Source organism: Mesoplodon bidens (assembly GCF_964165515.1).
Source record: "Mesoplodon bidens genome assembly, contig: HAP1_SCAFFOLD_146, whole genome shotgun sequence".
Lineage (NCBI taxonomy): Eukaryota > Metazoa > Chordata > Mammalia > Artiodactyla > Ziphiidae > Mesoplodon > Mesoplodon bidens.
The window spans coordinates 663,217-690,831 of NW_027672719.1; the positions used below are offsets into that span (position 1 = coordinate 663,217).

The 27,615-nt window shown below is 48.9% G+C and overlaps 1 protein-coding gene and 1 long non-coding RNA gene across 2 annotated transcripts; both read left to right on the forward strand.

The window, feature by feature from the left end:
* The first annotated feature begins 2,881 nt into the window (after window positions 1–2,881).
* On the forward strand, window positions 2,882–17,032 carry LOC308609760 (BCL-6 corepressor-like). Its single transcript, XM_081259059.1, has 6 exons — window positions 2,882–2,943; window positions 4,124–4,310; window positions 9,723–9,968; window positions 11,205–11,386; window positions 11,786–11,971; window positions 16,892–17,032. The coding sequence occupies exons 2-6, from the start codon at window positions 4,133–4,135 to the stop codon at window positions 17,003–17,005; spliced, it is 906 nt and encodes a 301-aa protein (XP_081115185.1). The 5' UTR covers window positions 2,882–2,943; window positions 4,124–4,132; the 3' UTR covers window positions 17,006–17,032.
* A 1,195-nt stretch (window positions 17,033–18,227) lies between these two features.
* On the forward strand, window positions 18,228–19,130 carry LOC308609761. The gene is made up of 3 exons (XR_014014341.1): window positions 18,228–18,354; window positions 18,792–18,867; window positions 19,044–19,130. It is a non-coding gene; the product is annotated as an uncharacterized lncRNA (long non-coding RNA).
* Window positions 19,131–27,615: the final 8,485 nt, after the last annotated feature.

Below are 27,615 nucleotides of genomic sequence, written 5' to 3' on the forward strand. Positions count from 1 at the left end.
CCAGAGAACAAAAGATATAAACTCAGCACAGTCTTCCTGCCCACCCAGTGGAACAGTAAAGCATTAGAAAGAAGAGGGGGTATTGAGTTCTATAAAAAATAACTTCTCTTGGGACTCAACACTGAGAAGAGAGGCCAGGTAGTTTAGAAGAAGGAGGGCTTAAAACTTAGAAGGTCTAAGTTATAAACCTCGGTCTTTCCATTTCACTACTTGTGGGATATTGAATCAAGTCATTCAACGTTTTGAGCCTCAGCTTCTTCCACTATAAAATCTGGTTTCTCATCTTTCCTGCGTATTTCAAAGGCTGTTCTAAGAATCAATTGCCATGACATTATGAAGGCTATTAAGTTCTCTTTATAAATGATGGGTAAGTGATCATTTAATTTGTATGGTATTTTTCCTAGGAGAATACCACCTGATCCCTATATTTACTCAATGTTGAGCCAGTTCCGACTAAGAGCCAGATAATTTAGACTTGACCTCCAGTGAATCTAGTGAGGCTCTGCCATGAGGGAAGGGTCTGTCTTCACAGTAAGCTTATAAAGGAGAGAAGCTGTGCTCCTTGGGTCCTTAGAAGGGATGCGAATGTGTAGAAAGGGGTTTAGAGTAGGAATTAAAAGGTTTCTAGGAGAAGGGAGTACGCTCTGCAGCTCCTGGATAGGGGAGGGGATGAGAGCTTGCACTGGGGCTCCGTAGGAGGAGCTGGGAGTGGGGTGAACACCCTTGGTTCCCACTCTTTGGCATTGAGGGTTCACACTGAACCCAAGGAACCTCTGTGCTGGCAGTGCCTAGCTTGAACAGTGGGTCAGCTGCAGGGATGACAGTGCAACGTGAGCGCCTCACTTTTGACCTTTGTGTGTGTGTGTGTGTGTGTTTCTCGGGTAGGATCCACTGGATCTGCTCCTTGGGATGAGAAAGATAATGGTGTGGATGAAGAAGATGAGGAAGGTGAGCTGGACCAGTCACAGCACCACGTTCCCATCCAGGACACCTTCCCCTTCCTGAACATCAATGGTGAGTGGGGTGGGGGGTGGGACCGAGGCATGGAGAGGATGTAAGGGGCTTTGATTTTGCAACCGTTGACACCATATCCACCATTGCACTGGGAGCAGCGACCAGGCCCTGGGGCCAGGCTGCCAGTCTGTTAGCAAGTAGGAGTCATAGGCAAAGCCACTCCGTAGGCATAGTTATCCCAGTGGGGTGGCTTCTAGGCAGAGAGAGCATCTTCTGAATCTTACGTGATAATTCAGAGAAATTAAAAAATTAAACTCGTTCTCCATCCCGCATACAAATACACAAGCTGTTACAAATTTTGCTGATTTCCTTCAGGCCAAGTGCAGGGATCCTTTTCGTGAATTGTAGGCAAACTCTTCTGCTATTTCCCTCGGTACAAATTTTCTGTCACTGCCTTAACAGCCTCTGCTAAGGCCGTATCATGGGAAACTTGTGGCTCTACAGCTCTTAATACTAGGCTCTGATACAGTTTCTCTACTAGAGACTTTTATCTTTTTTAAATTTATTTATTTTTTTTTTTATTTTTTGTGGTACGCGGGCCTCTCACTGTTGTGGCCTCTCCCATTGCGGAGCACAGGCTCCGGACGCGCAGGCTCGGTGGCTATGGCTCACGGGCCCAGCCGCTCCGCGGCATGTGGGATCTTCCCGGGCCGGGGCACGAACCCGTGTCCCCTGCATCGGCAGGCGGACTCTCAACCACTGCGCCACCAGGGAAGCCCTTTCTTTTTTTAAAATTGACTTTTTGAATTCAGCTTCCCAGGAAAGATGCGTTTAGAGGTTGGAGGGTCCCTGTGAGACAGAGCAGGTGCTGCACCTCCCATTGCACGTTCTGAGGATGCTCAACCACAAGGTGAACTGCTCTTCCACAGCATCTTCCCTTGAACTTTTCACTGACATGCTCCTAGTCATATGACTTGCATTCAGTTGAGTAGCTTTTCACTACTTTTCTAAGTTCCATCTGGCTGCTAGGGTCAAAGGAGATACTTTTGCCACCTAGAAAATTTAGTATATGAAGAGGATTCCTGTAGGATTTTGGAGTGCCCTTCCCTAGGTGATGCCCCTTCTTTTGAGAATCAGGAAATGACTCTTATCTGTCTACTTGCCCTCCTTCACTTACCCTGTCATTTAGAACCTTGCAACCAAGTGATGAGTAAAGACAACGATCATAGAGCTCTCTCAGGTTAATACTGCCACAGCTACATTCCCACTTGGTGCAATTTTAAGATTTGGACGTTTGGAAATGTGAGATCCTTTCCCAAATCTTTGGCTCACTCATTCTGTTATTCTCACCCCTTAAAAGGATGCAACCCATTTCCAGGATCATGATTTCCCTTTTTTTTTTTTTTTTTCATGTTTTTTTAAAGCTAATATTGTGTGTCCTTACGTTATGGGCCACCTTGGATCCTTTATGGAAACATGTGAACGTATATTAAAAATAAAAAAGTAAAATATGGCCCTACAGCCACACCGGGATTTCATTGCCCTGAGAGAGGAGTTGGGGGCATCAGTGACTTCCACGAAGCGTATACTTTCAAACAGGCTCCGGGCCAGCCAGTTTCCGGCTTAAGCAAGGAGAATGTTCCAGCGGTAACCAACAAGGAGAACCTGGCGACGCCGGTCTCGACTCCATTCCTGGAGCCGACCCTGGGGAGCGACGGCTCTGCGGTCACGTTCGGGAAAACCCAAGAGGATCCCAAACCATTTTGCGTGGGCAGTGCCCCACCGAGTGTGGACATCACCCCCACCTACACCAAAGACGGAGCTGACGAGGCAGGATCAACCGATGGCAAAGTTCTGAAACCGAAGCCATCTAAGCTGGCAAAGAGAATCGCCAACTCCGCTGGTTACGTGGGTGACAGGTTCAAGTGTGTCGCTACCGGACTGTACGCAGACTCCCGTCAGCTCAGCCGGGAGGAGCGGGCATTGCAGGTGAGCCCCCCCCACCCGAATTTCAGGAGCCTGACCAGTTGTCAGGTTTTTTTAATGTGTGAAGAGGAGGGGGCCGGGGGTATGATAGGGCAGGACACTGGGCTGATTTGGTTAATGAAGCTTAGGATAATTTAAATGTTTGAAATGTGTCCAGTAAGGGGACGTAAGTGGATACTTGAAGTTATTCTGTAGATTTTAAGCGAACTCCACTCGAATGCTGATAACGGAAGTTTTAATTATTGCGAAGGATGTCTAAAAGACTGCATGACATTTACCTATCAATCGCTTTGATTTCTCTGCCGTTACTGTACGTTAACAAATATACCTAAAAGCGCTGCTTAGAATGCCTTACGTGATACTTGGTGGAGGTGTGTAGCGGCCGCATGTCTGTGAGATTCGTGCAATTTTTTTTTCCACCCAAAAAACAAACAAACAAACAAAACAAAAACACAAACCTTGCTTAAAGGGATAGAGTATGTATTTAACTTGCTAGTGAATGATAGATGTTGTATAGGAATTTCCTTAAGATATTTTACTTTTAATTAAAACACAAAGACAAATTGTTTTGCAATGTTAAGAAAAAAATTGGTTTATGCTTATAAAAATGGCTGAAGTTATCTAAATGATCCATTGAGTGCCCATTTTAATTACATAGATGGAAGGATTACAAGAGGACAGTATTTTATGTCTACCCGCTGCTTACTGTGAGGTCAGTTCTTCAAATTTTTATTACTAGAATCTTCCATAAACCTTTTGAGTTAAATTTCATTTCCAAATATACAAAGGGAAGTTTGTGGGCCATGGTCGTCTTTATTCACTGTGCATTTGTTTTCTTTTCTGTTGTGTTTTTGTTTCGCTTTCTTTGCGTTGTGTTTTTGTTTTGTTTTATTTACCTTCGAAAGAGAATGTCTGTCTGTATGCCACAGTGTATGTATGGCTTTACATACACACCACATATATCTCTACATACATATGGCTTTACGAAGAAAGAGTGTGTGACTAGTTACACATAGACACTCTTACGTTTTTATCGTTCAATTTTAAAATATCTCAGTTGTATCATAAATTGTGGTTGGTTTTGGGCAAACTTTTCTTTGAAGATACTTTCCTTTAAGGTAAGGGCAGTGAAATAGCTTTGGTGGTAAGGTGTGTCTTTTTTCCATCTCCGTTCTCTTTGTAGCGTGCAGTGATGCGCTTCTCAGAGTTGGAGATGAAAGAGCGAGAAGGTGGCCACCCCACGACCAAAGACTCCGAGGTGCGCAAATTCAGCCCCGCTGACTGGGAAAGGCTGAAAGGAAGTCAGCACAAAAAGCCAAAGTCGGTCGCCCCGGAGGAGGCCATTGCCGACCAGAACAACAGTGAGAGATGTAAGTGAACCCAGGCGGCTCGCGTGTGGTACCACGTCGGTGGGAACGGGGCGGTTCCTCTCCCAGTGCCGAGGGAGGTGAGAGGAAACAATACGCTTCCGACGGCCCAGCGTCTGGGTGCTGGCTGTTCGGAGAACGGGCTGCTCTGGCCACCCTTCCCAGCTGTGGATTGCAAGGCTGGTTGTCCTTTGGAGCGTTGCGGCATCCAGGAGTGAAGCACCTATGAAATGCTGTTCCCTGGCACGCATCTCCTTTTTCCGGAGCAATGCTAGTCCTGTAGTTAGTAATAGTCTGATACAGTAGAGCAGAGGAATGGCAGTGCAGGACCTCCGGCGTAGCAGGTATGTGTTCTGTTGTGTAGCAGGTACGGACACGGGTTTTTGGTAGCAGTGGAATGACACTTGCAGCCAGAGCCAGACCCTCCAGAGTGACAGTCTCCTGTGGGAGGGAGTGGAGAGTACTCGGACTCTCCCTCCAAAGGCAGAGGTTTCGTTCAAGTGCGATGAGGGCTGATGAAGGCCCCAGAGAGATGAGCATCATTGTGTTCTGTGGAGGCTCGTTTGCAGCCATGAGGAGCTGACACCACGCTCCCAGGCCGTGGGACCAACGAGGCCGTTCTTCCCACCAGACGGGTGTGTTCTGTTCTGCAGGCCGAACTGGAGAGAAAGCTAGTGTTGGCCTCGAGTCACACTCTGCGGTCCCCTCAGCTGCTCCCCCACTGGGGTTGACTTCGGGCTTTGCCCTCGAGACTTCCTGGGCTAATGAGATGCGTTGGCAGCAAGTGGAGGTCTTTCTCCCACTTTCTTCAGTGTGCGTGCTTGTGGCCTGTGGCCTGCAGCCTGTTCCGGACCCCAGAAACCTCACCGGTGATGGTGAGTGAGGGCACCTCGGTGAACGTCGAGGACAGGGTGGGCGTGCAATCCTCCTGAGACGGGACAGTCGGGGGTGGTGGGTACGTTTGGGAGGCCCAGGCCCTTGGACCCAGTCGTAGGGTCGGCGTTCGCCCGCACGCTTAGGTCGTGGGTGCCTGATGCAGTTCGGGCAAATTGTGGTCAGCAGCAGCGTGTGCTTCTCTCTGCTGCTTGGAGCACTGCCCTCCCCCAGCTCATCTTTGGGGTCAGACAAAGGCCTGTGGCCACGGTTCTGGGTAAGCCACAGCGGGAGCGGTGTGTCCTACGTGGCTCCCGTAGAAGGGGATTTCTGGGGCTAGTCAGTGGCGGCCTTACCCGAGGGATGGGGCTCTTGATGTGCCTGGCGTAGACGATTCCGAGCTCCTCCCCCTCGGGATTGGAATGAAAAACGGAGGGTCCAGGCCACCCTGGAGTGAAGCAGCAAGAAGGCCTCCCTCCTTGCCTGTGCTCACAGCTGACACGCAGCCCTTACCCTCCCGAGTGGCCTCATAACTCAGCTCTTGGGGAAGTTTCTCAGAGAGATGTGGTAAAAGTGGGCAAGGCCAAGTTCACGGGGCTGCACTTTTCTGAGGAGGGGATCTGCCTGTTGTGGGTGGACGGTGAGGGAGGCTGGAGGAAGGGAGCGGACAGTTAACCGGCCTCGAGTCTTCTCACCCTTTTCTCCAGCAACGTGGCCAAACCCAGGGTGGCCGCTGCCCTTCACGTCTCAGTGGCCTCACCCGCCCTTCTTCCCAGAGACGTTTGTGTGCGTCTTTCCCAGTCTTTCCTGCTGAGCGTGGAGACGAGAACTCGGTGTGGCTGATGGGGAGCAGGGCCTGAGCCCCAGATGATTCCGAAAGCCCCCTCCCCCCACCGCCTGCCTCCAATATCAGACCGACCGACGGGTCTCTTCCTGGAGCACCCGGGACATGGCCCAGTGAGCCATGAATGGCCACCATGGGAGGGCAGGAGAAGGGTTGGGGAAGGTGAGGGGCTCCGTTTGTAAGGTTGGGGCAATGGAGGTGGGTTCCCCACCCACCCTGTCTTGTAGAGACGTGGGGTTTGTAAATAGCTGGTCAGGAAAGGTGACCTGAAGGGGCCACTGTTCTTACCACGGCCTCCACATCCAAGGCACAGCAGGTGTTCATTCCATTCAGCTGGATATAAATGGGCCTTCTTGTTCTTCGGCCATCATGTCTTGAGCTGATATGGGCTCAGGTCCTTCTCATGGGTGTCGGTGTGGCCGAGAGCCGAGCTGTGAGCACATGGGAGCTGGGGCGGGGATTTGGGGCGGGCAGGGGTCCCAGAGAGGGTCCAGGACGCCTTCAAGATGCCTTCCCCCTTCTGAGGCAGCCCCTACCCATGGAGGGCCCAAGAGCTTCTAAGGTGTGGGTGCTGTTTGCGCAGCCCTGGTTGTCCTGGTGCGGGTGCATCTTGTTGCTAGGGGCTTGTTTAAAAAAGAAATTAACTTGAAAACACAGTGGCCGAGATACTCATTTATTCTTTATGATCACATGGGTGGCTGAGTGAAATTTTTATTTTGGAAGTTCACCAAATGAGTTTGGAGGTTCCTCAGACTTGGAAGTTCATCACTAGGTACCCTCAGCGGCATTTGAAGATGGGGCGGGGCAAGGAGGCATTGGTCCCTTCCTTCTCAAACTTGGAGTAACCATCTCCCTTGCCAGCCACTTGGCTGGGACAGGCCTAGGACCTGCTCAGTGGCAGTGCCTGGCCAGGAGCTGGAGGAAGCCTCAGTCGAGGGGCTTCATGAAACTTCTTTGCTCAGGGAACTTCTCTTCCAGCTGAGCACCTGCACGTTTGTAAACTACTTTGGAACAGAGATCCCCTGCACTCCTTGTGTAGCGGGTGTAACTTTGAACAAGGTTAGCCCTGACTGGAGGTGCTATTATAGTTAAGCTACAGAGAAGGGGATTTTAATCCTGGGGAGCCTTGCAGCGACTCAGAACCCTCTCACCTTGTTTAGGCCTCACTGGGCATGGCTCAACAGTGGTGAGGGTGCTTTGCTGCCACAGTGACTTGTAAATGTTGCTGTGGTGATGCTTCTGTAAGGTGATGCTTCTGTGAGGTGATGCTATGGTACAGCCATAATGAATTTGGGATATATGTGCTGTGAGTCATAGGACCATGCTGCAGGGACCACGTGCACATCTTGCTTAGACTGGGTGACCAAGGGCATATGGCTTCCCACTTTCAGAAGGGCCAAAAGTAGCAATGATGGCAAAGCCTGATGGTTAGGATCCCCGTGTATCTATTTATCTCCCCATCTCCTTTGCCCTCAAGGGTCATCCTCCTGTGGGTCGTGGTTAGAACAGTCTTTGAGAAGCTCCAAGTGACACGGAGCCTCTACCCCATAGCTGGTGGCCATGGGCATCTTGGGCAGTCGGGGTGGGTGTCCTTCAGGGTTATTACTGGCCTGGGTAAGGTCACACTAGCGTAAGGTCTTGGGGGGCCTTAGCTGAGGGGAATTGAGATCTTTGCCCTAAAAGGCTCCGGGGTTGGGGGAAGGGTAGATGGACCTAGTTTGGAAAAAGAAACTTTCAAATTGGACATGGAGGTTCTTAAGGTAGCCCTTCCGTTCCTCCATGGATCCCCTCCCACGGAGCTTTTAGGGAAGGCTGATTGGAGCAGATTGGACCAGAGAAGTCCAATGGTGTAACCAGCAGGGCTCACCTCTTAAAATTTCCTACATTTCAGGCCTAAGATTCAGGCTGGTCTGAAAGTCTTGGCATCCTTTGCTTAAAGGGATTTTTCCAGCCTTTCTCTATGCTTAGCCTGGCCCGTGATTATGAAGCCCACCCTGGAGGGAGGCTAGCAGTAACATTCCCACTTTACAAGTGAAGGGGGCCGAATTGTAAAGTGGCGCCATTCCTGCCCGAGTGTTTAAGAGGGTCACAGAGCAGCCCGAGTGAGAGTTGCAGCACGCCGTCTTCACCGGGCCTGCGGTAGCCTGGGCTGCATCACCCGTAAGCACAGGCCAGGAGTTTGGGGTTTCTCCTGCTGCCATGACAGGAGACCCTCGCGGTTGGGGTGATTCCACCATTCCGGCAAGAGTAGATGGGGATCTCTCCCACCTTGGGATACCCTTGCAGAAAAGCTAAGTGTGTTCCACCATTGAGAACACAGGTCAGGCTAGCCCAGGCCAGGGTGAGGTTCATCCCCACAACTGGCTGCCATTAAATGCTGGGAATGCCCCCAAGAGAGGCTGATCAGGGGACCAGCCGGCTGGGCAGAAGTAGGAGTGATACTTGAAGTGGTCTAGGGAGAGGAGGAGGAATGTGAGCAGCATGTGAGGGGTGTGTCCATGATTTCATCTAGAAAAACGGGCTGTGGGAGCTTAGCTCAGGTGTTAACAAAATACCAAACTCATACACCCACCCACGCCCCCGGCCGGTGATGGACACAGGGTCATCTTCGGGGAACTCTTTAACAGCACAGTGATCATTATGGAATTATTTGTGTGTTAGAAACAATGTGACTAGCAAAGCAGTTGAACTGTTTCTTTGGCTAGAGCAAAAGTGAGGAGTGATGTTAGGCTGGGGTGATTGCAGGAAAAGCCCCAAGTGGATGCTATATTGAGCAGGGGGGCAGGAGCAACACAGGCGGAGCTGGGGTGTGAGCAATTCAGCCCTGCCCGCCGCCCCCCCCACCCCCCACCCCTCATGAAGGGGTTTGGAGTCTTGTCTTTGAAATGTCCTTAGATGCTTGTTGCCTGGGAAGGAAGGCGTGGAGACGTGCCAGGTGGGTGACTGGTGTCACTGAAGGCCTTCTTCCTAGACAGGAACTAGGAGCAGCCCCTCGATGGCAGTGAAATGCTTTTCCCCCCCACGGGTGTGGAAAGAGGACAGACGGACTTGTAGCAGTCTGGTTGAGTTCTTTGAAATTGCCCTTGACCCTTATGTGTGCACCAGGAAGCCTTTCCTTTCCCTTTGCCAGGCTCCTCTTCCCTTGGTCTCCCCAGCTTCCCAGCCTCCCACCATTCTTTCCCTACCCTTTTTCTTCACCCTCGCCCCTGCTGACCCAAGTGAACATTGGTGCTATGTCTGTGTAAATGGCAGTTGGGGGCTATTTGGTCTCTTGATGACATCAGCCTTTTTTGTTGACTAGCAGTTGTTTCCATAGTCATTTGTAGCTCCGCCCTGATTGGTTGGATCTTACTGTGAGGTCACTCACCCCACCTTTAACAGTAAGCCACCTTGGAGAGTTAAGCAGTTAGGGAGTGATCTCACATGCCTATAGAGGGATGGTGTAGATGCCTCACCTTGACCCTTGAAGGATGGATTGTGAGTGGGCTACACGCCTCATTTTCTGCTTTCTTTGCTGGTTGTGTTCAGCTATCCTTCCTTTGGGACGTCTTTCTGAGGGTTTTGTGCTTCCGGCGTGTGAGGCCCCTGGTCTCCAAAGGGGGGTGGTCTGTTGGTAGCAGATTGCCTTGGGCATGGGGGTCCTGCCTGCTCCTGGTGACCTTTGTTCCCTCCTTTCCGGGTTGTCTCCCCTCCCCTAGGGGAGTGTTATGATGGAAGCAAACCTGACCGCTTTGAAGCCCCAGAAGACAGTGATCTTCCTGAGGACATGGACACGGAGCCCCCCAGAGAGTCCCCCGCCGACCAGGCGGCCCCGGACGCGTCACGCAGCCCCACCCTCCGGCTGAACAGAAAGCGCAAGGTGTCTGGCAATAGGAACCACACTGAGACCACTGTGCTCCCGGAGGACTCTCTGCTGAAAGCCAAGCGGAGACGGGTCTGCAAAGGTGAGCTCGATTTCGCTTCGGGCCCGCAGGGCACCCTTCGGAAGTCCTGGAGCGGAGCAGTGGAAAGTTCCAGTCCCACCCTGGAGCCCTGGGGGGAGCCACTCACACCTCCCCACCCCCCACCCCCCCAAAGCCAGGTGCCGGGGCTGGAGCCCAAAGGTGGCCAAAGGCAAATAGGCCCCCTCCCGAGACTTGGTGACAAGTTCCAGCCAACACAGTGACCACACCCCTCCCCTCCCCCACCCCGTTAGTGATGTGTAAGACAGTTTGTTCCCCCCCGCCGCCCTGGGGGGCTTCTTCATTAATTTGTAGTTATTTCTCCATTAGCTGACTGGCCTGAGAGGGAAATGACAAACAGTTCCTCTAACCGCTTAGAAGAGCCACATTATAGTGAGCTGACCAACCTGAGGTGTGCATTGAATTAACAGGGCTCCATCCCAGAAAGCAGCGCCGCTTGCTGCACCTTAGAGGACGGCGGGAGCAGAGAGCAAACCTGGCCGGCAGGGCAGGAAGGAAGTGACCCAGGCGGTTCAGCCTGCGGTCACCCCCCAGGGCAATAGCATCTCCGAAGAGAAACCTGGCAGGAAAAGGGCAGAGGCCAAAAGCAACAGCAGCTGGTTGGAGGAGTCCCTTAAATGCAGTGACAATGAACAAGGTACGCACGGGGCGGGGGGCGCTCCTGGAGGTTGGATCACCCGCCCTCTGTGGGAAACGGCCCTGGAGGGGACCTGAGGGCCATCCAAGTTGACAAGAGTAGCGTGTGGCGAGCGGGGAGTTTTCTTCCTGAGGTCCTTTCAGCCTGCACACTTCCTTATGGAATGGACAGTGAGGCGGGAGCTCGACTTCCTGGGCTGCTCCTCATCACCCAGCCCGCGGCTGGGCAGGAAGGGAAGTCTTGGGTGACCCCGGGCGCTTGTCAGTGCCCTCATTCCAGCCTCAGGCTGTCCCCAGTCGCCCTGTCCCGAGCACCCAGGCCCCCCACGAGTGGGGCCGGGAGCGCACGAAGGGCTGGCTTCTGCCCTCTCTTGCGGCCCTTTGAAGCGACTTGCCATTTGGCGTTTCGTGGGTTAGCCTATTTGCCGGTTGAATGTGGGATGATTAAAATATTAGTGCTTTGAAAACATAATTGGTATATCTTTAAAAACTGAAGCTGCTCCAACGATCAGTGCTAACAATGGGCTTTTCTCTCCTCACCGGCTACAACTGTGTAACGCCCGCTGCTTCTCCCCCTGACAGATGTGCTGTGCATGGACGAAGAAATGGATCGGCAGCCTTCGCCCCTGCCGCAGCAATACACCGACAACAGCGAGAAACCATCCGGGAAGCGACCGTGCAAAACCAAGCATTTGATCCCTCAGGAGCCCAGGCGGGGCTTGCCGCTGCCAGGGGACTCCTACGTGGACAATGCGGATGGCAAGGTACCTCTTGCCCCTGGCTCTCCCCCGCCCCCCGGGCCCGTGCAGGCACATCCCGCCTGCCTGCTTCTCTGCTTCTGGGGACAAAGCTTTCCTTTTCCTGAACCCCTCCCCCCAAAACGTCCCTGCCCCTTCCTAGGGGACGTGTCTCCTGGGTGGTGGTGAAGTTTCCAGCGAGTAAAAATGCAACCCCTTCCTCGCGCCCCGCCTCCCCCAGACAGAGAGGAGGAAAAGTGCTTTCCTCCACTCAGGTTTGTAACTCAGGGAGGAGGCGAACCAGGTGGGGGGTGGAAGGACAGCGTGAAATGTGTGCGCTGCCTGGTTTTGTGATAGGTGACCGTCCGGAGATTTTGAAAGCGGCCTGAGCCCAGTTCCGACTATGATCTTTCGCCGGCCAAGCAGGACCAGAAGCCCTTGGACCGTTTGCAGCAATTGTTACCAGCTTCCCACGCCTCGCAGCTGACATGCTCAAGCTCCCCTCCAGAGACCACCCAGTCCCGCCCGATGCCACCGGAAGCGCGGAGACTTATTGTCAATAAGAACGCGGGCGAGACCCTCCTACAGCAGGCCTCCCGGCTTGGCTACGAGGTGAGCATCCTTGTGGGTGCCCCGGATCAGGATCCGCCGGCTGCTGCTCCTTGGGTGGGGGACACACTGGCTGGGGATGGGGGGCGGGTCTCAGAGCCCAGCCCCCTCCACGTGGCGGGCTGGGCTGGGTGTTCCAGCAGGGTGTTTGCGTTGGCTCCCGCTCACACTGCGGGCTCTTTGGTGGCTTGTTCAGTCGTGGTGTGAAAAGAAAGGCAGGCCTCTCTGATGTTCCGTTCCCGTTCAGGCAGGTAGGCTGCTTCGGCCAGTCTGGCTCACTTATCTCTGATATAAAATCTGACCTAACCCAGGGCTTGGCGACCAGGGGAATTTTAATGAGCCCTTTTGGATTCTGAATAGCAAGAAGGAGAGTAGTTATTAGCTCTACTAACTTGTGCTGTTTGGGGCAGAGTGATGCCCCTGTGGGGTAGCGGGTGGGAAGTGTCTGTGCAGAGTAGGGGTGGGAGTGGGGCAGACCTGAGCAGTCTCTTTCTGAGAGGGCACGGGAGCCGAAGGCTGATGGGCGGGGAGCAGGGGTTGAGCCTTGCACAAAACTCCCTGTCCACACTGCTGTATCCCAACCCAGCACGGCTGATGACAGTGATGGCCTCTATTGCTAGAGCAACATAGAAAGATAGCTGATATCTGCCTAAGCCCGTGTGATCTGTAGTAACTCCTTTCACCCTTTTAACATGTTCACTTGGGAGTAACGCGTACTAGCCCACTCTCGGATGAGGAAACTGAGCCTCAGAGGGGTTAGCTGATACCCGTACAGGTAGCAATCCAGCAGTGCTCCACAGCCCACCACGCTCCTCAGCAAGACTGGCTCACACTGGAATTGCCCTTTTGACAGTTCAAAACCTCTGTGAGACAGATGACTCTCCATGCCCTGTGCAGTTCCCCCACCATACTTGTCAGTAGCAATTGTGATGTAATAGCCCACAGGGCAAAGGCATTTTTCTGTGCTGGCATCAGCCTTCTGGGAGTTGAATGGTGACAGTAAAACGCGGTGCAGCAGGCTGAGCGTGGAGGTGTGGCTGAGCACTGGGGTGGCAGGACCCAGGCTGGCCCGGAGCCCTGGCGCCCACACCCTCAGCCAGCTCTGTGTCCCTGTCCCCCGTCTCCCGTCGTGTCCCCCCACCCCGGTCCATAGTGCCGTGAGCCCTTGGAAGTGTGCCTGCCTTGGCCCTAAGGCATGACTGTGGGTGGGTAGTTGGAAGCACTAGGGCTATGCTTAGTTTGGGGTGTTTTTTTGTTGTTGTTGTGGGTTGAATGTGCTGTTGTTTATATCTGCACGTCTCTTGGAGACCTCTCCATTAGCTAGAGAGCACTTTCTGGTAGTTAGCGCAGTTACTTGCAGGTGAAGTCCAAGGAGCACCCAGTTGGTTTCCCAAGAGCTGAGAGCGGGCTCCTAGGAGGACAGAGCAGATGTTGCACATAGTGTGGAGCTAGACCCCCCGTGGTTGAGAAGATAGTCTCCTTGCTTCCAGCAAACGCTGGAGGTGGGGGGGAGACCCCTAACCCCAACTTTTGGGTTAGGGTTGAGAAAGTAGACTCCCACTTCCAGCAAATGCTAGAGATGGAGGGGCGGGGTGCTGCTGCACCCGCCGTGGAGGGCGGGGCTCCGAGCCCCACCTGTGAACTTGGCATCATTTCCAGCAGCCTCCCTTTGGGACCAGAGACGTCAAAAGACCCTCGTTGGTCCTCTAAGACAGTTTCCATTTTGGTTTGGTGGCTCTGAGGCCTGGACCAAGGGGCACTTGATCCATCCTTTTTTAGGCTACCTGGCCTTTGATTGCACAGGAAGCCTTGGGAATGTTTAGGGTCGGATTTGTTTTTTTCTTCAAATGTAAATTTCAATATGTAGATTCCACAGATCACCAGTGTTGATGCTGAACATTGTGACAAGTAGATGAATGCTTTCAACTTTGATTTCTCTGGGCAGAAATTTCTGGGATTTCTCTGGGCAGAATTTTAAATGTTGGGATGAAGGCCCAGTTGGGAGATGTGGCAGCTTCAACCTTTTCAAATTGAAGGACAGTTTGCTTAAGCAGATAAGCGTGTGGTTTGGGAGGGTTTTCCTGAAGTTTTGTCTTCAGCATTCTTGGTTATTTTCTTCTGCTTAGCCAAAGATACCATGTGCAGTATAAAGGCTGTCTGATCTTTATGTCATGATAATCTGGTTCTGGAAGTTTAGAAACACACTCTGGCTTCAGATCCGCGTTAAATAGATCACTTGCGTGGCCAAAGACCTCAAACCTTTCCCTCCTGGGAAAAAGGCTTCTATTTCTTAGGCTAAAACGCCCATGTGCAACCACATGCTTGTGCCTTTAGCGGTGATGGTTAAATTTTCTATGAATTGAATAAGTCATGTTTTTTAAAAAGTTAATGAGGCATTTAATTAATTAACAACGTCGGGCTTATGGCCTTTATGGTTACATTTTGCGGGTAATGGCATTCGGCTTATAGCCACTGAACAGAGAGCTGTCCGACAAAAGCAGTTTGACTATGCTCCGGAATGGCTGGGCTGCCCTTCAGACACTCCCGTTTATTTCTAGCGGAGAAAATAAACCAAGGAATGTGTTGCGTCGACAGACTCGCCCCGCCTCTTCACCTTTCAGTTAGAGAAAGTGTTGGTGGCGATGGTTGCCATCCATTTAGAGGCCATCACCCTCCTAGCTAGGAGAGTGTAGTTAGCCCACTTGACCCCCAGCAGAGGAGGCCTGTGGGATGCTCGTCACAGCTGGATTGCATCCCTCTAACTGGGGCCCTCTGGGGCCTTTTGAATCTTCCCAGCTGACCAGGTACCAAAGACCTGAGTTATAGGTCTAGTACTTCATGTTAATTGAACTTGGGGTTTAATATCTCTGGGCCTCAGTTTCCAAGTGTTGAATGAGGATGGTACTACCTTCCTTTCCTGGTAGCTCCTGGGTTCCTGTGGGTGACAGAAGACGTCCTCATCTGGGGAAATGAGAAGCACTGTGTAAATAGTGGGATCAACGTGGTTGAGTTAGGACAGCCCGTGGCAAAAAGTCTGACCTGGCCGTGGGGCTACTGCTGCCTCTGCTGCCATCTTCCAGGAGAAGAGAGTTGACTTACCCACCAGCTTGGACGGCCTTTCATTTCTAGGTACCCTTGAATCTGCCCTAGTAGTGATGAAGGTTTCCAGGTGAAGGCCATGATTGTCACAGCAAATAAACCCTGGGTTGAGTAAATTGATGTGTGCACAGCAGCTGGTGGCGTTCAGACCTGATCCCAGAGCCACAGACCTGATCCCAGAGCCACGTGACAGGGCCTCTCCCTGGCTGGGGCACACAACTCATTAGCTTGCAGCCGTCCACTCAAGTCTGGCTAGTGAAGGCCTGCTAAAAGAGCAGCAGCTTCATGCGGTATCCTGGATACCAGGGCTCGGGGCAGGTGGCCTGGGAGCCCAGAGGATTGTGGGCTTTCTGGCAGGTTGGGATGTAAACGGAGAAATGCATTCGTTGGCATGCGTTTTCTCTTCCTCCTCTTGTTTTGGAAGGGAGCTGCTGCAGTGACCTGAAGTAACAGGGCACCGATGGCCAGGTTTACCAGCATGCCCCATTAGGTTCATGTGGTAAGCAAATGGAACATTCTAGTTCACTCCCAAGTGAGTGGTCCCCTTTGATTGGTGTGTCCTCCAAAGGGCATAAAAGGTTTTACAGAACCCATCTCGCACTTATGGGCGGCTAGAATGACCCCCTTTTTGGGTTTAACAGATGAGTTACCTGAGAGATGTCACAATGAGGCCTGTTCTGACCCCATCTCATCCCCCCTTACCCAGCAGACCATGTGCTGGGCCACATGCACGTTCTGCCTACTCCCAGCTCTCAGAACCTGCCGGCTCTCTGCTGGGCACGACTTACCCAGTATAAACAGTATAACGTGTTTTCTGTTGGCAAATGCTTTCCATGTGTCTGAAAACTTTCTTAAGGTAATAAAACATTGAATAAATTCCTGCTCTGCTTACTGGGAGTGGTTCATATTAATATTTTAACAAGCCAAAGAAAGAAGGTTAATAACAGTGATTCTAATGCACAGTGTTGACACAGAACATCTCCGGGGGTGGGGGTGGGGGGGCGGTGAACGTTTTATTTGATTCTTGAAATGTGGAGGTTGCAGCCTGTGGTGTATCAGGTTCCTGTCATTAACTTGAGTAAATATGAAATTTTTTGACTGATTCTGCCCCGAGAGGGTGGAGTGAGGCAAAATAGAGGGTGGGGTTATTGGAGGCATTTTGTGTCATTCCTCGAGGATGGAGGGAGAGAGCTTCTCTTTAAGTCTACTTAACATACAGACAAGAGCATCTGAGTCCTAGGTTCTGATTTGGGGTCTTAACAGGGGGCGCGAGGATGTAGCTGACCTGGGTGTCCCTGCTTTTCTAAGCTGGGGAATGTTCTCCGGCTGATTTAAGCTCTCTTTAAGTGTTGGTCATCCATACTTTTATCTAAACTTGTGTTATCGTCCACTGCCACCGACTGAACAGACCCATCAAGTGAGAATGGTCTGTGCTTGGCAATGTGTCATCTAAGATGTTAGCAGCCGTGACACCTCTGTACTGGTCACGTCGGCCCCTGGGCTGAGGGCTTCCATCGCTATCCGAATGCGTCCTCTCAACAGCCCTGTGGAAGCTTGGAGAAGTTCAAGGGTAACTTGCCCATGGCCAGGCCACTGGTGCAGCAGAGCCTTAGACAACACTGTCTGCATCTCCAAGCCCTTCTCACACACTCTCATGCCCCACCAGGATGCCTGCCGCCTCCCCGCGCCATGGTGGGCTTTTGGCCCCAAGGATGTATGCCTTTGAAAGTGGGCACCGGCAAGCTATGGGGAGGTCACCCTTACAAGGTTCACTGTATGGTGGTCTGATGGTATTTCCTCTCCTCTCCTCTCCTCTCCCCGTAGGAAGTGGTCTTGTACTGCCTGGAGAACAAGATTTGTGATGTGAACCACTGCAACAACGCGGGTTACTGTGCCCTGCACGAGGCTTGTGCAAGAGGTTGGCTCAACATCGTATGACACCTCCTTGAATATGGCGTCGATGTCAACTGCAGTGCCCAGGATGAAACCGGGTCAGTGGCGGTCTTGCTCTTGGCCTGGCCCTTTTGGGGCATAGCCAGTGGTTCTCAGGGTGTGCGGGGAACCCCAGAAGGAAAGATGGAGAGTGAGTGCCATGTAAGCACACTGATGGCGGAGTCCTCTAGAATGGAATCGGACAGATCTTTCTGGCAAATTTACATAGAACTTTAAAAGTCTGTGACGCTCTTATGGACAGAAGTCCCTGAAAATGTTGAGCCTGCATGAATAATCAGGGGTGTTCTCTTTTAAGACCCTGGACTCTTCACCAGCGTCTGTTGAATCTCAATCTTGAACATATATGTGAGTTGAAAGTTGCAGGAGTACAGACAGGTCCAGTGGCAACTGGCTTGATAGGACCTGCCGTGTCCACCCACATCCCCGGGCCTGGCCCCCACTCTGTCCTTGACCTCGGTTTATTGGCCAGAGGCCCAGGTCTGAGTCAGCCCAATCATCTTCCCGGTTGTACCTGGGATGCCACCACGAGGCAGGGCACTGGGGCTTTCCTGACGGTCATAACATTAGCAAAACCGTAAGGTATTTGGTGGCTCATGGTTTTCAAATAGCATCCTTTCTGGATGGGACTGCGGTCAGTGTTCCTGACCCCAGCGGATACGGGCAGGAGGACTCTGTATCCTCCTGAGAACTCGCCCTGCCTGTCGACTGCTTCTGGGCGAGAGGGTTGATCACTCATCTCCAAGTTGGTTTCAGGAGAGGTTCCACTTTGCCCCTAGTTTCTTTTACAAACTGCACTTTTTGGGTTTTGTTTGTAATGGTATAACAATGGCTTGTCGTATCTGCTTCCGTGATGCTGGGGTTCTTCCCCCCACCCCGCCGTACGTTACCTTCTTACAGTCTGTCACTATTTAAGTTCATTGGAAACGTTTTCATCGTGGCCTGAGTTCCTCCTTGGGCCATGCATTAAGAGAGATTTGCATTGAAGAATGAGGCCTGAGATGGTCCCTTCACCTGTCCCGTAAAGGGTTATGTGTTGAAATAACAGAGTAATTTGTCGCAGCGACCGTACACTCACCTCCTCGGTGAAATAGCGCGCCTACGAGGCTTGGCCGCACACGCTCGATATTGCCCCGTGTCCTTAGAAGCAAGCATCGCGTGCATAGGTGTAATCCTCCGCATCTCTCCTAGGCCTCTCCATGATGCTGTCAAGAATGATCATCTCGAAATTGTCCGCTTGCTCCTCTCCTACGGTGCTGATCCTACCCTGGCTACGTACTCAGGTAGAACCATCAAGAAAGTGAACCACAGCGAACTTCTGGAGAAGTTCTTAACAGGTACGGCAGAGGTCAAGACACGGTCTTGTTCAAGCATCTAGACGGTGACTTCACAGCCTTTCACCTGGGTTCCCCCTACCCCCACCCCCCGTTTACTCTAAGTGACCCTTTACTGGGAAAAGCGGCCCAACGTTAGTCTGTCAAAGAAGAGATACGTACTTTGAGTTTTGCGAGGTGGGGGGCTGGAAAACTCTTGGCTAGGCAGGCTAGCTTTTGTTTGGCAGGCTGGGGCGGTGAGCCGGGCAGTCCCTCAGGAAGGCGGGTGGACGCGTGGGGAGGTTTCAGTCAGATACCTGGAGGCGTGTGCAGTGGGACTTATCAGGAGGTGACACCAGCCCCAGCGTGAGATGTTCCCGAACTCCAGCAGCATTTGCCTCTTACCAGCAGGCGTTATCTTGTTTCTCTCTCTCTTTCTCTCTCTCCCCCTCTCTCTGCAGGCTTTAAATAACCTGCAGGCTCCTGACGACGGTAACCCCGGTTGCTCTTCGGAGTTCTCTGGCAGCTGTGTGTGTGGTGAGCAGCCTTGTTCGTTTCAGTTGGGCTTGTGGAGGTGGGGCTGGGGGTGGTGGTGGTGCTGTGAGGAGGGCTTGCTTGGGAAAGAATTTTTCCAGAGTCCTTTTTGGAGAGCAGCTGGAATCTTGCTCCAGCTTACTGACCTCTCTCTTGTTTGCCCCCGCCCCCCCGGTTAGAACCAGATGATGAAAGTGGTTACGATGTTTTAGCAAATCCCCCAGGACCGGAGGACCAGGATGACAGCAACGAGGCCTATGGTGACCTATTGGAGTTTGAATTTTCCGAAGACCCCGTTTTGTCGTGTTATAACGTCCAGGTGTCCGTCGCTCAGGGGTGAGCGTGGCCAGCATGTGGTCTAGAGCCAGCCCAGCTATTCTGTGGGGTGGCAGGAGTTAGAAATCCCCTTCAGCAGATGAGGGTGGCTGGGTTGGGGGGTGAGTGAATCCCTCACCAAGTGTCCACCGACCTCACATAATGCAGTGGAACTTTTCCAGAAAAGTTTGTGGGGTGGGAGGGCTCCCCAGCCAACTGCCCTCATTGGAACACACCCCTAGAGCCCAAAGGACACGGGAGTCAGCGACTGCAATTGCACAGTTTCAGTCAGTAAACTCTTGGGGAAGGGATCCACCCCAAACGGCTACCATAGGGGCCGTCCAAGGCGCGTGAGGTCCACGGGACGATACTGATGTGTACCGTCTTCTCGTATAAGATTAGAGAAAGCCGTATGTGGCACCTGGGATCTTATGTGTCTTCAGATTTGCTTAGATCGAGTCTTGTCCCCACGGTCGGGCCACTGTGCCCAATGACCAACCCTTCGGAGTGAACCCATCAGGACATCTTGCTCTGCTGTGTGTTGACCCCGGTGCTTAAGGAGTAGCATCCTCCTTGGACTCTGAGGCTGGGAACGTGTCTGCCTTTGTGGTGACATTCTATTCGGGATAGAGATGATAAAGCGTGGCAGGGTATCAGGAAGGATTGTACCTCCTCCCTTCTCGAAAAAGCCTCACTCCCGGCAGCATTGAGGGGCGGGTTGGAGGTGTGGGAAAGGAAAGGAAAGCCAGGTGACCTCGAGTGTTTCTCATGCTCTCTCCGTGAGGGCCGGAGGAGAGGAGAGGTCAAAGAGGTGTTTGCCATCTCCCTTGGGTTGGAATACAGACTGGTTTTCCCCAGTGAGTAGAACGGGGCGCACTTACTTGGAGAGGGGTGACCTGAGTTGTGGCCAGAGCCAAGGCAGCACTGGGGTGGCCTGCAACGAGGCTCATTCAGGGGCGCTGCTCCTGCTTTTGTCTAAGTTGGCTGATCCGCCCTAGGTGGTCTCTTAACACATGCACATGAGTCCAGAGTTCCCCCGCTAGAAGTAGATCTTCCGGGCTTCCCTGGTGGCACAGTGGTTAAGAATCCGCCTGCCGGGCTTCCCTGGTGGCGCAGTGGTTGGGAGTCCGCCTGCCGGTGCAGGGGACACGGGTTCGTGCCCCGGTCTGGGAGGATCCCACATGCCGCGGAGCGGCTGGGCCCGTGAGCCATGGCTGCTGAGCCTGCGCGTCCGGAGCCTGTGCTCTGCAGGGGGAGAGGCCACAACAGTGAGAGGCCCGCCTACCGCAAAAAAAAAAAAAAAAAAAAAAAAAAAGAATCCGCCTGCCAGTTCAGGGGACACAGGTTCGAGCCCTGGTCCGGGAATATCCCACATGCCACGGAGCAACTAAGCCCGTGCGCCATAGCTACTGAGCCTGCGCTCTAGAGCCCGTGAGCCACAACTAGAGAAAGCCCGTGCGCAGCAACAGGCCCAACGCAGCCAAAAATAAATAAATAAATAAAATTAAAAAAGAAAAAGAAGAAGTAGATCTTCTAAGGACAGTGAGAAGTGGGTTGGGGGTGGGGTAATCAAAGTGGAAGTAGCAGGCCCTTTCACCGCCAGGAGACGGGTAGTTCATAGTTGGGAGCGCCTCTAATTTTGCCGGAAACTCAAACCACTGTCCTTTCTCTGGTGTAGGCGTCGTAACTGGCTGTTGCTCTCAGACCTGCTCAAGAAACTGCAAATGTCCTCCTGCATATTCCGCTGCAATTTCCCAAATGTGGAAATTGTCACCATCGCGGAGGCTGAGTTCTGCCGGCAAGTGTCAGCAAGTCTCTTATTCTGTTGCCCCAAAGACCTGGAGTCCTTTAATCCGGAAAGTAAGGAGCTCTTAGATCTGGTGGAGTTCACGAACGAGCTTCAGACTCTGCTGGGCTCATCTGTGGAGTGGATCCTCCCCAGAGACCTGGACTCAGACGACGCCTGGTGAGCTCGCCGGGGCCCGCCATGTACAGTGTGTCATGGTGTTAATCCTTGTGCATATGTGTCACAATACGACTATTTCTGTAAAGAAAGGACACGATGAGACACAACTCCAGTCGGAAGGACTTCAAAACATGTTTTTTTCTTTTTAAAATTTTAAGTCAGTTTTTATGAAGTTGTTAATAAAGTTTCTTTACTTTTCAATGTACACATGCTTTGGAATATGTTTGTTTTTACTCGGAACAATTGTTTCTTTTCTTTTTTAAGGAGAAAAAAAAAAGGCAAAGGAGCTCCACACTTTGACTTAATTTCATACAAAGCTCCGATGACAGAGGCCATAACTGTTGAGAGTTGCTTTTGGGGCAAATTAAACCAGTAAAATTTTAAACTCCTCCTCCATATTAAAGGGATTGAATAAATTGGCCACTTTGGTGCACCTGTGTCCTGCGAATTGTCCAATTGGAGATGGAGGTTTAGAAAGTGAGTTTCAGTCTTGTTTAAGTCTCTTCCCATCAGACTGGTGTCGTGATTTCCTACACACCATGTTACTTCCTGTCTACCTTTCCTTGGTGTTGTTCATGCCTGGATTGTCTCCTGTACCTGCTCAAACCTTGGTCCATTCTCATTTTTACCATGGAAGTTTGTCATGCTGGATACTCTCAGAACTAATTTTACTTAAGTTTGCATTAAGGTGCAAAGCTCACGTTTTGTATATTTTCTGTTTTTTGTGTTTGTGTATATTTTATGGTTTTGCTTCAAGAAATATTATGGGAAGGGAAATAGCAAGATGTAAAGAGCAAAAAAGTCATCATTCTCTTTCAATTGTTAGAACATCTATCTGAAATCATAATTATGATGCACTGTGGTATGTGTTAAATTAGTAAATACATGTAACGTCCCATAGGAGCAGCAAACTCAGTGGTGTTGGTGAGGGTGTGTCATGGAAGTAATCACAAAGCAGGTGACTGTTGGTTGGGGTCCTGAAACATTAGTGTGCCTTCCCTGTGTCCAGTAGTGGTCTGGAGGGGTCAGGAAGCCTGCCTTTGAATTTGAGGGAACAGAGGGTTTGAGGTCCTCTCTCTTCTATTGCTCTAGTACACTGCATAGCAGCAGTATACTGGGTTTATAGTTGACGTTTAAATCGCTGATTGATCATTAAGATTGGGATGTATCTTTGGAAATGAAAATAGGAAGAATCGTATGCTTTTTCTTTTTTTTTCTATATCTGAAAAGGTATGTAGTACTTTGCTGAGTGGTTGGGAATCAAGTTTGCAGTATTCAGTGTATTCAGTTTTAGTATCTAAGTAAAATTAAACTGTTGCTGTAAACGGGAATAGCACTTTGTTACTGACAAGTTTTAGAATGCATCTGTTCGTCAATTACCTGTTTGGGAAGATTGTAGTTAATGATTTTGAGAATGTGGCTATAAACCTCCAACTGACTCAAGAAAAGCAAATAAGTCAAGATTGACAAATGTATAGGCTCTTCATCTTATTGTGTGTGTGGGTTTTTTTTTTCCTTTTAGTTATTTGTCAAGGTATAAAGAATTCTATCACACTTAAGACAAGTAAACTTCACGGGGTGTATTCTGACATGGCATGGAGCAGATCACATGGCCTAGATCTTAAAGGTGATTTTATGTTTAAACTTTCATGAAAACATATGTGCTTGAAACACATTAATATATTGATACAGAGGGCAGTTAATTTTTGTCTTTTTTTTGTGTGTGTGTGGTACTGTTGTGGCCTCTCCCGTTGCGGAGCACAGGCTCTGGACGCGCAGGCTCAGCGGCCATGGCTCACGGGCCTAGCCGTTCCACAGCATGTGGTATCTTCCCGGACCGAGGCACGAACCCATGTCCCCTGCATTGGCAGGCAGACTCTCAACCACTGCGCCACCAGGGAAGCCCTAATTTTTGTCTTTTGATACATGTGAGCGCAGCTTTCAGTTTGCTGAAAGAATATGACCAGTTTTCAGTTTGGGATTCTACCATTTAGGAAAGATAGTCCACTTAATTTTAGAAATAAGAGATTTAATATATAATACCTAATAATACTTTTATGTATTTTTTTTACTGAAAACATTTATTGTAATACTGTGAAGAAACTATGCCATTCTAGTCTTTAAGACTTAAATGAATCAAGTGTTTATTAGCTGTTGTAGTTTTTAAACTAATAAAAGTCAGTACATCAGCAATTTGTAAATACAGTTTTTGAAATAATGCCTTAACAACTTTACAGTGGTTATAATGACTGTATTTAGGCCTAAAGTTAGTTAATAATTTGACATGAAGGCTTTTTAATAGTTTGATGGTGCAGATAAGGGATAGGTAAACTCTGGCTGGTGGGCCAGATCCAGCCCGTCGCCTGGCTTTGTAAAGGAAGTTTTTCTGGAACATAGTCGCACCCATTGTTTACGTGGTAGTTGTGGCTCCTTTCACCCTACACCAGTGGGGCAGAGTAGTTGCAACAGAAACTGTATAGCCCACAAATCTGGAAATGTTTAAATTTAGATTTTAAAAATTGAAAACTTCTTTGAGCCTATACAGGGCAAGTCCATTGACCCCTGAGGTAGAAAACAGGAACTTGGGTGCGGAAGCCAAATGGCCTAGGTTCAAATTCCCTTTCTCCCATTTCATAGCTAGTGACCATGGGCAAATCACTTAACCTCTATGCCTCATTATGAGGTTTAAATGCACTTATTTGTATAAATAGTGCCTGGCACATACTAAGCACTGTGTAAGTGATTGCTGTTGTTTCTGCTTGGAGTTTTAATAAGTTATTGTTAATAGAAAAATGACACTAATGATTTTCCTTTTAGAGTAACAAAGGCACTTTGAGTCTTTTACTTTTTCAGGAATGTAATAAGACTTTTTTCATTGACAGTCAGTGTTCTCTGTTACCAAAATTTACTTTATGAATATAAAGAATTGAATGTCTTCAAGACAGTACTTTTGCTTAAATGTCAAACCATTATTTTCCCAAGGCACATCAAACTGGCTCTGCATAGTCCAGGCCTCTAAAGCTTGTGTGCACACCCTAGGTAGCATGTGAGATACATTTTGTAAATATAGTTTTTTAAATAATGCTTGAGACTTCCCTGGCGGTCCAGCAGTTAACACTATGTGCTCCCAATGTAGGGGGCTTGGGTTCGATCCCTGCTCAAGGAACTAGATCCCACGTGCCTGCCATAACTAAGAGCCCACATGCCACAACTAAAAGATCCGGCATGCTGCAACTAAAGACCCGGCACAGCCAAACAAACAAACAAGCAAATAAATAAATAAATCTTTATAAAAAAATAAGTAAAATAATGCCTTAGGAGGTAGGAAAAGAAAATATTAGAACATTTTTACCTCTGTATTATTTTAAGAAACCTGTGTAGTTTATCATGTACATAAATTATATGTATGGAACTTTGTGTATATAATGTGTTAATAAATAAGATGCATATTAAAAAGTTTTCTTATGGTTTGCCCAGTCAGGTGTTTGGAGGCCATTGGAGGACAGGATGATGAAATATAGGGCCTCAGCAAAGATAGAATTTAGAACCAATTCCCTGACTTAGAAGATAAGGAAAATAATTCATAGACTGTACTTGAGTTGTCCAACTTTACATAAGTGTTCAGAAACAGGAAATCCAGTGGCTAGAACCGAGCAGAATCTGGGTCACTGGACTCGTAAACCAGAAGTGACTGTTGAATTTCTCAGGTTGATGCTCCTGGCATATATGCTTGATCTGTGTGTGTGTGTAACTCTCTGACATAATAAGCCATACTCTGGCACACCCTGTTTCCTTATTCAAGCATCTTAATTTCATCCCATTAAATCTTTGAAGTATCCGACTACCAGAAGGCATGAAGAAACCTGGGCTGAGAGTCTTCATTCCAGGAGACGTGATCTTGACTGCATGGCTGGTTTGAGGCGCATCACTCTGAACTGCAACACGCTCATTGGTGACCTGGGTGCAAGTGCTTTGGCAGAATCTCTTAGTGAGGATTTATGGCTTAGAGGGAAATTCTAAAATTGAAAATATTGAATTTTTAATATGAAATATGCTTAGCTTTTGGCATGATACTATTGTGATAGGATGTTTTAAAGCCTCATTTTACTGATAGCTTTTACTTTGCTTTTCAACTTTCTCTAAGAGTTGCATATATCCTTTACAGAAAATACAGAGTAACAAGAGAAACTATAATTTTAATACCCAGATATAATCACTGTTCATTTTGGCGTATATACTTTCAGTCTTTTTTTCTTCTACAAATATGTATGTACACTTAGGGATTACAAAAATAGAATTGTAGTATACTTGCTATTTCATATGCCTGCTTTTTTCACTTAATGATGTATCATGTAGTATTGCGTCGTATTGATGTCCCATAGTTTAATCAATTCTTTGCAATTCTATTTAGACAGTTTGCTTTTCCCTGTCAGAAACAATGTGAATACGTTGTATATACGTCTCTGTGTGCATCGGGATTACTTCTGTAGAATAAGGTACTACAAGTGGAATGACTAAGTGTGACCTATTTTTAAGACATTTGATACACATGGCCAAATTACCACCCAGAAAGGCTATGCCAATTTGTAGTCCACCCCAACAGTAGATGTGAAGCCTGCCTCTCACAAACACTGGCCTGTAGCACTTGTAAAAAAATGTGAAACTACAAAAATGAGTACCTCTCCATTTTCTATGCAAGTGGGATTACTCCAAATTTTATAACTTTTTTCAATTAATTTAGTATGAGCATTTTAGCAAGTCAGTAAATTTGCATCTCCTACATCATTTTTTGTGATTGTTCAGTATTCCATTATATGAATATGCCACAGTGCACATAGCTTATCCATTCTTGTATATAAGCTTTGTCCAGTTTTTCAGTTACAAATAGTACTCTGATAATATATCCTTACCTATATCTCTGACTATTTCTTTTGGTTAAATTCTTAGAAAGAGAGTTGTTGGATCCAAAGTGTATAGACATTATTTAAAGGCTTTTCTTACAGAATCTTGGCTTCATCTGATAGGGGAATAACCACATTTTGTTTTATTTTGTATTCATTTGATTGACTGGTGAGGTTTACTGGCTGTTTGTATTACTTTGGCTATTTGGTTAATTATACCCTGTGTCCATTCTTCTGTAGTGAGAGTTTGTAAGGGTTGTATCATATCCTGTCAGATCCGTATGTCTGACTTGCTATTTCTGTGTGTCATGGGGGTGTTGAAAGACTCCAGTTATTTTAATGTGATGGTCCACACAACACTTAAACAAAAGACTCATGATAGTTTCCTTTCATGTAATAGTTTTTAATCCCTGTGCTTTAGTGATGATCCCTTTGGTTTAAATGAGTAGGTTGTTCAGCCCCAGAACTACTAGAATTCATGATCAGTTTTTCTGGTTTTTGTCTGACCTTTTACTGCGAGGGTTCTTGACCATCATACTTTCATGATAGGTTTTTAGTATGTATTCTCTATTCACACATTGTTGAAAGTTTTTATTATTTGTATCCTCTTAGACTTGTCTTTTTTTCCTCTAAAACTAACAGTTATTACATTTCTTCTATTTTGTTTTCCCCTTTGAACTAGTTTCAAGTGTGATTTGGAGCTGAAGATCATGATCAAAAGAATGCAGTGCATTTCTGAGCTCCACCAGGTTTTGCTTGTGAGGTTTACATGCCCCTGCTGCCCTTGCTAATTATGAACTGAGATTCATTTTGTGATGCTTTTTGCTCATAGGTTATATACAGTTATTCTTCAGTTCTATAATTGTAAAATATGTAGTCTGATTTATTGGTACTAAAGCCAGGGTTATCATTGCACATCCAAGAAGAGGTTTTTAAATTGGATTATGCATTATGTGTGTGTGTATATGTTTCTGTTTTTTTAAATAGCCAAAATTACAAACTTGCCATGACTTGTCTTGTGCAGGACTCTTCCACACGTGAGAAAATGAGAGTTGTCTATATGTTAAATCTGTAGAGTTAGCAAGTGACCTCTTCTCTTTCATCGAAAGCACTTGACCTGCAGCAGTGCGGCCTCACCAGTGAAGGAGCAAAGGCTCTACTAAAGGCCCTTGAAACCAACAGAACTCTGCTCGTTCTGGATATAAGAAAAAATCTGCTTGTTGGTACGTGGTCACTTTTTTTAAATTGATAAACACATAGCAAAACAAAAAGAATTTGTTCAGATATTAACAGTTTTTTAAAACTTAATGTGTTTAACTTTCCTCATCATATACAGTTGGCCTTTGAACAACGTGGGCTTAGGGGTGTCGACCCCTACGCTGTTGAAGATCTGGGTATAAGTTTATAGTCAGTGGTTCCACATCTGTGGATTCAACCACCCTTGGATCATGTAGGATGATAGTACCTATGTATTGAAAACTATGCGTGTGTCAGTGGACCCGCGAGGTTCAAACCCATGTTGTTCAAGCTTCAACTGTACTTTTCTAGTGTTGCACTTCCCTTATGTTT

Bases quoted from the DNA above. Each gene is read 5' to 3' on its own strand.
- LOC308609760 (XM_081259059.1), top strand. From the start codon at position 4,133: ATGCGCTTCTCAGAGTTGGAGATGAAAGAGCGAGAAGGTGGCCACCCC. The intron at 4,311-9,722 runs GTAAGTGAACCC...CCCCTCCCCTAG, and splicing joins CCAGAACAACAGTGAGAGAT to GGGAGTGTTATGATGGAAGC. The intron at 11,972-16,891 runs GTGAGCATCCTT...CTCTCCCCGTAG, and splicing joins CCTCCCGGCTTGGCTACGAG to GAAGTGGTCTTGTACTGCCT.